General features: G+C 50.4%; 1 protein-coding gene across 1 annotated transcript; it reads right to left on the bottom strand.

The window, feature by feature from the left end:
* Positions 1-1,818: 1,818 nt before the first annotated feature.
* CILP (cartilage intermediate layer protein, nucleotide pyrophosphohydrolase) lies at positions 1,819-10,716 on the bottom strand. The gene is made up of 8 exons (XM_010078300.1): positions 10,653-10,716; positions 9,554-9,637; positions 8,595-8,648; positions 7,018-7,203; positions 5,614-5,928; positions 5,396-5,504; positions 4,767-4,924; positions 1,819-4,160 (listed from the first exon to the last, which is right to left on the bottom strand). The coding sequence occupies exons 1-8, from the start codon at positions 10,714-10,716 to the stop codon at positions 1,819-1,821; spliced, it is 3,312 nt and encodes a 1,103-aa protein (XP_010076602.1).
* Between the last annotated feature and the right edge of the window lie 53 nt (positions 10,717-10,769).

The raw sequence follows: 10,769 nt of genomic DNA, 5'->3' as shown, positions 1-10,769 counted from the left end.
TTGCAGCAGACTAGACACAAAAGAAAACACACAGAGTCTAAATTCATCGGTATGAGGAGGATGTGCCAGAGTGTTTCACAGCTCTTCCTTTTTCTGCTTCTTTTTGATAACTGTCAATTTGCATTAAAACATGTCTTGTTAAGGGTTTTTTTTTTAACCTTTTTAAGCATAATTCAGACTCACAGGCACTCAGACCTGCACAACTTTGCATTTAATGCCTGGGATGCCCCGTGTCAGATCTGAGAACCTGTTTTGAAGCTTGTTAAAGGCTGTTGAAAGATTCCCCATGCCCTTAATATGCTGTAGGTGAGACAACTTAGACCTAGAACTGGCTTCATACCCACAGGAGGGTATTGGGTAGGAGAGGGAAATCTGCGCTTGAGCGTGTGTTTGAATTCCAGTTTTCATCCAGTAGCACTGCCCACCTTTTTGTGATCTCTCAGTGGAAATTCCCATGTTGGAGGCTCTCTGGCTTGCCTGCACCCCCAAAATTTATTGCCAGTGGTGTGTTTGGGGGTAAACACAGGATGTCTTCTGCGCTGGTGAGGTCCTCAACTCTGTGCTTGAAGCAGTGGGGGTTTGATAGGGCAACTTAACAGGTCACTTGGAGATGGATCCCTGTCTGACCCCTTCTGTGGCCATCTGTACCTTCAGCTAAGAGCAGCTTCTTGCCCAGCAGCATCCTGCTTGCTGCTGATGAATGTGGAGGGAAACCTTTCTCCTCATAGCTGCACCTCCCAGCCTTGCTCTTACATCGCCTGGTTTCCCATCATCCTTAAAGCACAGGTTCCCAGCCCTCTTTCCCCCCATCTCGTCCCACTCTGGGATCCCTGCTGCTGTCTCCTTAGTTCATCCCTCACCCTGACCTGCTGCTCTGCTTCTCCCAGCTCTGCTGCTGCCTCTCCACATCTCGAGCTGGGGACAGATTCCCTGACTGCAGCACGCCGTGGCCAAGCCCTGGACCAAGAGGAGCACTGGCTGCCCACCAAACCCCTCCCCGGTACCCAGGATGAGTCTCACGTTGATAAAGCTGTGACCTGTTTGCGAACAGAAAGGTGACATTTTGCAGGTTATTTGGTCAGCTCTACACGTGGTTTACTTGGGCAGGTCAAACATAAAAGCAACACAGTGTTGTCGAAGTTACAAAATGACTTTTTTTTTTATTAACCTACCCTATCATAGAGCATGGATTTTCTTGTCAACGCAAGAAGCAAGAGAAATCTGTAGGTTTATCCACGTGGAGCCTACAAATCCCCATGGCTTCTCCGTGCTCTCGAGCTTGTGAGTTTCTAGAAATGCAGCTGCCAGTAGTTTAGCTTGAATACAGTAACTCTAAAACAAGCTAGAAATAAATAAAATACTTACATTTCAAGTACAAAACCTTGCAGTTGAATTCAGTATGAGGAAATCAGTTTATTCCTTTTCATGTTACCAACTACTGTACAGGTACTTGGGCTGGCAAAGTCTGCAGATGCAGAACAGAAGAATGTTTTATGTACATGACTTTAAGTGAATTATGTGTTTAGTCTTCCCTTTAGGCTATCACGTGAAGCTGTTTAATGTCAGGCAGAAAGAAGATTTTTATGGATGCATTTAAGAAGACATTGACCCACTACTGCTACTGGCCCCCAATTTTTGCCTTATGTCTTTCCTTTCTGGTGAAAAAAAAAAAAAAAAAAAAGAAAAAAAGTGCACCTTAATTATGTCTCAAAAATAATGACACCTACCAGCTTTGAATTAGGTTATTAGCAGGTAGATATTACTTTCAAATTATATTTAATCAAGTGCGAGCAACTTTACCAAGGCTCCGGTACGTGTCTAGTATCTGGAGGGACGTTGACCTCTCATCTGGATCCTGCTTTGGGTGATTTGACGGCTCGTCGGCTGCCTTTGGTATGCGGGGCTCTCCCCTGGCTGAACCAGTATGGACTGCTGGCCCGAGTTCCTCTGAGACTGGAAGATGCTTTGCTCTGCTGCGCTCCTCTCCGAACAGGTGAAAGTCAACGCAACGCCGACATTGCTCTTCATGGTTCTGGAGGTGCCATCGGACGTGCCATCGAAACACCTGCCCAGGGCAATTTCCTTGGCAATCCTCGGGTCTTGGTCAGTGACGGTGTAGATGCCGTAGTTGTGTCCCAGCGGGTCAAGAGGAGCCAGCATTGTGTACTCGCTGGAGTCGTTGTTTGTAGCCATGGGGAGATGGTTCACCAGGTACTCGTGGAGCATGCTGTTGACGCTCTCTCGGCGGCAGCTGCCTTGCGGGACCACTCTGACAAGCGTGCGGTCCACGCGGTCTTGGTCGAAGAGCATACCGCTGCACTTGAACTCCAGGCAGGCTGCTGACACGTCCCGCTGCGTGGAGTCACGGATGCTGCGGACATCCCTGATGCCGTAGAGCTTGCCGATGGTACGTGGGTGTGTCCCACCCATGTTACGAGACCTTACGTTCACCTCTTGGGGTCCGTTTATTTTTACTTTAATGTAGCATGCCCTAAATTCCATGGGCTTGGGCCACCATGCCAGGTAGTCATCAGTCCAGCTCATGAGGTCATCTTCACTGAAGGGTACGGTGTTGTAGTCATACCGATCTCCTTCTATCCTGTAAAACCTGAAGTGAGCAGCGCTGTGTGGAGCTTCCTCGCATTCTCTTAGGTTTTCGTAGGCGTAAATAGGGCCGTTGTTCTCTTCTGGGGAATTGGCGCTTGGCTTGGCCATGTTGATGCTGAACGCCGTTTTCTTAGTGCTGGAGTCCTCGTGGTCTGTTCTCCTGTAGTTGAGCTTGTTGAGGTATGGCTGTGGGACCCCAATAGCGTTAGGGTTGAGTTTGGGAGCAGAGGACACAGCTTCAAGCTCTTCTCCCCCCATGCTTGCCAAGATATAAGCTGCGTAGGCCTCGGGGTTTTGCTCGTCGCAGAAGGCGGGCACGCAGGCGCCGTTGGGACCAGTCACCACGCTGTCGAAACGGCCCCATGCTCTGGGGTTGGAGGAGAACCCCGGTTCTGGCTCCGTGTTTATAATAGAAATCACAACCCCTTGGATCTGCTCACTTTGCAGAAATCTCTCGCTTCTGTACGCTCGGACTTTGACGTAGCACCGTCTGCTCTCTGGGACGTCCAGGTTGAAAAGCCGCCTTTCTTTGATCTCCATGTTCCCAACCAAAAAAGTTCTTTCCTCCCTTTTACGCCGTCTGCTTTTCTCAAGGTTGAAGTCCCCTTCTTCCTCCCATAATCCTGTCTCTGGGTTCAGTGACCAAAGCTTCATCTCTTGCAGGTGCTCTGGCATCCTGACCTGAGCAGTATCCAAATGAACTTTCACGTCCTCTGCGTTAAGAGACTCTGTGCCCTGTTCATCCGTGAAGTCCACGGAAAACATGCCGTAAGTGCGGAGTGGGAAGACATCTCCTTCCTCGTCTACAAAGTTCAGGTCGCTTTGCGTCACAGGGGCCGTTGAGATGTTTCTCGGGTCCAGAAATGTCACACTGGCTTTCACCTTGCCTCTGTAGGCTTCTCCATTTTTCCTATAAAATGCACCAGGAGGAATTTCTAATTCGGCGATTGGATCATCTTCTTCTATTTCTCCCAAAGAAATCACGTTGGTTTCGGTGGAGTCCAGCATAACAGGGGGTTTCTTTCTCAGTAACTTGATCTCATGAAACACAGCACCTCCGTTTTCCTTGAAGGGCAGAACTTTTGTTGTGTTCACAAACTTCTGCAGCCGATCGACAAATGTTAGAACCAATCTCTCCGTGTCTGCTGGGACGTGGATGGAGAAGGTTCCCTTGTAGCCGGTCATACTCACTCTCTTATTCCCCATGTAGATATGGCCGAACCTCAGTGGTTCACCGTTATCTGCCGCTGTGGCTCTGCCTCGAACCGTTATTTTGGTCTCGGTGCATTTCTTGCAGCCACATTCTACGACAACTTTAGTGGGGAGCGTGTACCCATTGCAGGAGATGTCTCTGGTTTCCATCCTGGACACCCCGCAGCAGTAGGAGACGTTGTCCTTACACCGCAGTCCCTTATCCAGCTTCCCAACGCAGGTCTTTGCTGGGCACTTGCCCACGTTGTAGTAGAAAGAGTCGGTTGATTTTTGGAAGCAGTCGTGTGGAAGTCGGATGAGGTGGCTTTGGGGTCGGGAGTCGCAGGGTGCCTCTTGCCTTCCTGTGGAACGGGATTTCTTAATGAGCAGCATGAAATAATTGTACCGTCATCGCTACATGGTCTGAAACCCTCAGAGCTAAACATTGGTTCTAATAACAGGTTTTCCTAGCCATAAACCAGATGTTTTGCAGGATTTGGGTTAGCTGAACTCATCTGGCCCCTGTTTTGGTGAAGCAGGTGCTCAGCTTTAACTGAAGGTACGTGATGAGCAGCAGCGTGTTTGCAGGAACATCCCAGCTCCTGCTCACCCAACCCACTCTCAGCTAGATCTTCTGCAGCTGCCTGGCTCTGGGCAGACCAAAACTGTGTCCCAGGATTTAAAAACAAAAACAAACCCACAGAAAAATTCACATCAGGCTGCAAGTACAGTGAAAAATCTGCTGAAACCAGCAGATTGAGCTTGGCAGGTCACCTGCAACCCAGAGCTCCAGTTTGGAGAGAGCATCTGGTTCCTAACCAGCTCACGCAAGCGTGTCTGCTAACGGATGCATGAAATAAAGCCCCAAATGTTTTTCTTGCGACTTTTCTTTCCCCTCATGTATCACGATTTCTGGTTTCTGTACCGCGCCACCTCCCCAGCTGTGCCTCTTGCACGTTTTCTCTTACCTATCACAGCCAGCTTGGCAGACTGGGACTTTGCCGACCCCCCGGTGCTGCTGGCCTTGCAGAAATACTCTCCAGACTGGTCTCTGTTCAGGTTCTTCAGAATCAGGTTGTTTTTATATTTGTATAAGGAGGGATCCAGCAGTGAGCCATTGTGATACCTGCCAGGGACAGGCAGGCAGCTCAGGGGACAGGGACAGACCTCCCGGCCGGAGCAGAACGATGGTGTAATCCTGCATCCTGCCGTACGGATTTAGCCAGACCTCTTGCCTCAGTTTCCCCATTTGTATTCTGGCAATTTGGCATCACCTAAAAATTATCCCCCTTCCCCTGGCAGTCCCGAGACGTGGCTGGCAGGCGGTTGGCAGGCAGAGCTGCCGGTTGTGCCTGCTGAGGTTTTTCAAACTCTTATTTGTATGTTTTTCTAATAATTCCCTCGGCAGATGAAATTACCGCACCGTGAGCAACGCCAGCTCTGCACAGCTCGAGGAAACCAGCATTTGCACCAATCGGTTCTCGGCATATTTAGCGGTTTTGTAGCTAAAAACCACCTTTGTGGAGAAGGTAAGGAGATAAGAATAGAACATGTGGGGCAGCTAAGGCTTCTGCCTGATCCGCCTCGAGTTCCTTACCAGAGGTAGCGGTCGGGGGCTGGGCTCCCGCGGGCATCGCAGCAGAGCGACACGCTCTGTCCCACTCTCCTGGCTTTGTCCTCGGGGCTCCTGAAAATGTAGGGTTTGCCTGCAGGAGGAGGAAAAAGCCATCAGGTTAGTCTTCCCCTCTTAAAATTATCATTTATTTCTGATTATTGCATAAAGCCTCCTGCATTCCCCCCCGTCTTTGGGGCTACCTGATCGATGCAGCTGCACTTGAATCGCCAGATTCCTTCTGTTGCTCTTAGGCACGGTGACAGTCGCTGTTGCATATTTGGCTTTCTTTATTTTAAGGGTATTTTTGCCATCGGGGCAAACCCCCGGGATCCTAAACATGCCCCTGTTATCGGCTGTTGTCAACAGCTTGAGTTTCTTGGCTTGCAGGTAGACCCGCGCGTCGGCAGCGGGTGACCCGTCCTCGAGAGTGACCTTCCCGTGCAGGGTGGCATCCTCGCACATGCAGGTGTCACAGTCGGCGTTGACGCGGCCCATGGGGCAGGTGAGGTTGCAGGCTGGATGGAGAGATACGTGGGTCAGAAAACAGCCCCGCGTAAAGCTCACAGCATGGTCTCGCTGTTTTAAATTTAGATGCGATAAGGCAGATACTGCATAAGGAATAAATTGTATCCAAAACATATTTTTACTGATGATCACCAGCTGTGCTTTAGAAACACAGGGATGATGTTGTTACGAACCTGACAATTAGTAGAAAGCAGCCACGTGGATATAATTACAGCTAGGAATTGTTATTTACCTTCCCCAAAGGGCTGAATTTCAGGGAAATTTGAATCTAGAGCAGCGTGTGAGTGCTGAGCTCAACCCTGGCAAAACTACAAAATTGCGCCTGAAACTTTGGAGGTTTCTGTTACCAACTCGTGCCCTAAAGTCATGACTTTGGTCTGTCTTTAAAGCCATCTCCCCTTTTTTGATGGTGTCCTGGCTTGGGCAAGACATAGATAATGCTCATTTGGCAATTAACCTAATGGATTTAACGAATAGTCTCCCAAACAGTGATTCTGAAACATTTTCATTACCTATAGTGATTAATCCTAAATAATAATCTCTGCCTCTTCCCAACACAAGGGCTCAGGTCGTTCCTTTTACAGTCCCAGAGCATCCCTGTACAGCTACCTGATCGTTTTCTTTTTTATAGTTGGAAATAAATGGAAGAAATCAGGAAAAACCTGAAACAACTTTCCTGGAGAAAACACAGCCTTGTTTGCACAGTGACGTGTTTAAAAAGGGATTCTAAGAATCATGTAATTAATTACAAGCCTCTTCAGCAGGGGCTGTGGTGATTCAATATTCCCAACTCTTCTCCTTCCATGGAGGCAGCTGCCTGCAATCGCTGACTCCACCTTGAGAGCTGCTGGTATAAAAAGATTAATGAGATTTTTCCTGTATCCCCAGGCTATTTACGGGTCCCTGATGATTCCCTGTATCTGGATCCCCCCTTCATCTTGCTGTTTGCCTCGGGAAGGCACCAGCATCACGAAATTCTGGCAAGGGAGAGCAAAACAGCAGCAAAGGGAGTACACCGCCTATGCAGCGGTGAGCTCAGGACGTCGTCCCCTTCCCGTAAAGCGAGGTTAGAGGAGCACCTGAGCAAACATGTCCGATGCAGAGCCGCCCTTCCTCGGTCGCTTCATTACAGTGCACGCCCCAGAGGTGCTCAGCCAGGCAGGATCTGGTCCGCTTCTGCACGCCAGTTTGGCCACACTTTCCCGAGCACTCACTCCATTTCGACCACGGAGACAAAAACTTTTTTGAATCCTGCACCAGCGGACCTTGAATAACATCAGCGGGGTGTTACTGAGACGCACGTTACATGTACGGCTGCCCGCAAACAGGCGGGTTGCTCTCAGCAGCTTCTCTATAGCGGCTTCTCTATAGCTCAGACTATGCGCTGGGATATTTTGCACCACGTGGATTAAAGAAACTCAAAGCATGTTAATGGAGCTGGGAAATAAAGCACAAGAAGGCGCCGGAATGCTGCTGAGCGAATTCCCCGCAGGCTAGCGAATTCAGGATGATTAAGATAAACTGGAGGGGAGCAAAGTGCACGCAGCTCACGCTTAGTGTTGAATAACTTTGGCTTGAAGGAAATCAAACACACATTGTCATTTAAATGCCATCTGAGGGGCAGCGCTCGCCTGCGTTTCAAATGTGGTTAAAGAAAAAATAGTAAAATTGTCGGTATGATCATGTTGAATGTCTTTAACCGTGCTTCAGCATGTGTTCTCTATAGAGGAAGCGTGGGTCCTATTGCGAGCACTGGTTTTACTGCGTGCAGAACAGAAGCCTGAGATGCTACCGAGCGGGCTGAGCGTGTCAGGGGCCAGCTGACTGGTAAAACACAAAGAGGGTTTACTGGGAGTTGAATATGCGGTTAGGTTTCTAAAGGAATTTCTTTAGCCAGGCTGCTATTAGATGGTATTAATTTAAGCTGCTGGGAATGGATGAGATCTACTTCAAGTCTGTGGTTTGGGTTTATTTTCAAATGTTCTAATAATGTTTACGGGGATGTGCTTGCGACTAAAGTATCGAAAAATGAGATTTGTAATAACCGGGTTGGGTTATTTCCTAGAAAGGCAGCCAGGCACACGGCTGGATGGTTCCAATAGCGATGCCTGAGAACAAAGCTCTGCCTTACAAAAGCAGGTGGCTGGAAAAGCCCATCCATCTGAGAGCAGCCCCAGGAGCATCGTGTCTGGTTTGGAGCAAGGGCTTGGCTTAGATGGGTGAGTTTTTAATCTGTTGGCACATCGGCATCTCCGGTTCATCATCCTGAGGGTGCATTCATTGACCTTCTTTAGCAATTTGGGGGATGCAGGAGGAGGTGGCCTTGGGGATGTGGTCCCTTCCTAGGTGGCACATGGGTAAATGCCTGTCTGAACTTGCCCCAAGCAAAAATTTAACATGTAACAGATTAAAGTGAGGTCTCGGTAAGATCCTAAACTTGTTTGGCATTGGCTGCTTTAATCTGCAGGGCTGGTGGTGATAAAAAAGGAGGAGAGGCATCCTGTGGTGGAAAATGCCATTGAATGACTCTGGTAGCACCTCGACAGCAGAAAAAGCAGCAAGCGGAGGACAGGGGGAGAAGCTGAGGGGCTCGAGGGCTGGCAGGGACGTGGGGAGGGACGTGGCTACCCCCCAGCAGCGGCCGGCAGGAACGTACTGCGTCTGGCGTAGGCGAAGGTCGGGCCTCCCCTGCGAGAGCTGCTCCGGGTACCTGCGGGCAGAGGATGTGTGGGGTGATTTGGGCAGGTTTTGCCTGCTCCCTGAGCCAGGCTCAACCCCACCAGGTTTGGCACACCCTCTCCTGGAGGTAAAAAGTGAGTTTGCAGCTCACTACTGCCAGGGCAGACACTTTCGTTTCCAATTGCATTGGTCAAAACCTCAAGTTTTTGCCTTATTTCTCCCTAGGGAAGCAGGAGTCCCCCGCTGCTATGTGAGCCCCAGCATCACTGCCTTGAGCCATCCACTTTGCGGAAAAAACAATTTTCCTGGTAGTTTTCCTAAAAATACCTCTCAGCAGGTGGAGGGGATGTCTCTCTGTCCGTGTTTTTGCTGCTTTGATTTTTCCCAGTGGCTAAGAGAGCTGCTGGGAGAGGGGACGGGAGGCTGGGAAAGTCCCCAAATCCCTCAGCGATGGCATCAGCGCATCCAGCCCTTCCAGTGCCGGCTGGAATTTAAATCCTGAGCCCTGGGCAGCAAAGCTTGAGGGGTTGGGGTATCTCCTGGGGATTAACGAGCAGAGCAAGCTCTACGGGTCACCGATGTCCCCTGCCCTGGGAGTGGGGACAGGCGGGGCAGGGGAAAGGCAGGTCGGAGCATGCACTCGCCCATCCCTGGGCTCCCCTCGCCCTCTCCCTGCGTGCCTCCCGCAGGATTCAGGGCTGTGGTCATGCACTTGACCTTCACTTTTCCAGGAAAGGAGCCAACAGCGTGTGTCAGCGATAGCCAAAACCCTACAGGAGGTTGCGGATGGTTAACATTTCTTCCATTGCCTAAATGTCTTCATCTACTCAAATAATATTGTTCAGTTGTAAATGAAGGCTGGAAAAAAACCCAAAACACGTGCAAACACCCCTTGTCCCGGCGACGGAAAGCCACCCGAGCTGGGAAATCACTTACTCTCCAAGCTGAGCATGACCAGCGGGCTGAAGGTTTTCTGTCCGATCTGGATCCTGCTGATGGCTGGTTTCAGAAGCCTTTGACCTAAGCGTCAAGAAATTAGAGGTTAAATTAGATTAATAATGAATTAATTAGATTCAAGGGATTGGGCAACCTGAAGTTTGTTTTTTTCAGATTTCCCTTTGGGTTGTGGCGGATTAGAGCTCCGGTGGGATGCAGTGCAGGAGATGCCAAGAGAAGTGTGTGACGGAGATGTCCCACAGCATCGCTGCGGCTCAGGTATGATAAAAATCTGCCATTTTCCTCCGTGCCCAAGAAAATCTGAGCTTTCTGTGTTGAAGCAGCTCAGATCGAATCATCTTTTTATAGCTGGAGGTGTAAAATACATCCTGCCTCTCCCTGCATGGGGAGAAACGAACCCGAGGTGGATGAGATTGGTTGTTGGAGGTGCCTGAGGGGAGCTGGTGGTCGGGGTGCTCACTGGGACCAGTCTCATTATAAACTGGGGGCTCAGCAGGGCTTCTGGACATCTCCCCAGTGACAAACTGACTCTCCCTTGGCGAGCGGCCAGAGCATTTGAGGGCAAAATTCCTCCATAGCCTCAGAAAACAAATCCAAAGAGCCTCCAAACATGTTTTCTCTGCAAGACCCACCAGATCCTGCTGCTCCTGAGCATCTTCTCGGGGAAAAGAGCAACATCGCTTCTTCCCAAGGGCTTGGCTCGAAGGCTGGGGATGTTTTGTGCTCAGGTGATGGAAAAGGTACTGGTTGGGGTGGGTTTGCTCCGAGCAGAGGGGCGCTGGGCTGGGACCTGGGGTGCGTGCTGGACACTGCAGGCAGGGATGGTCCCATCACACCAGATGGGCAGCGGGGCTCATCCCTGGTCAACCAGAAGCTGGCTGACTCGCAGACAGGCTTTGCCCATGCTCTGGGAGCTGGATGGGCACCAGCCCTCATCTGGAAGTTATTTGTCTGGGCAAACACCACGGCAGCGCCCGGCATCGGTGTCCAGCCCGTGTCTGCTGGCTCAGCACCCGCCGGCGGACGTGCTTTCATGCTGGCCGGCGCGGTGACGGGAATAGAAACGTTTAACCTTCACCTAAAACGGACGTGGCTCCCAGGAGGAGGAGGAGGAGCAGGATCCACCCCTTGGCTGTGCCCATCGTTGTCTCCGGAGGTGAGCAGGAGCTCCTCGGCGTGTCTGCAGCCGCCCCGT

The sequence above is a fragment of the Pterocles gutturalis genome, unplaced genomic scaffold, assembly GCF_000699245.1.
Source record: "Pterocles gutturalis isolate BGI_N339 unplaced genomic scaffold, ASM69924v1 scaffold45538, whole genome shotgun sequence".
Classification (NCBI taxonomy): domain Eukaryota; kingdom Metazoa; phylum Chordata; class Aves; order Pterocliformes; family Pteroclidae; genus Pterocles; species Pterocles gutturalis.
This window is presented reverse-complemented; position numbering and strand designations above follow the sequence as displayed.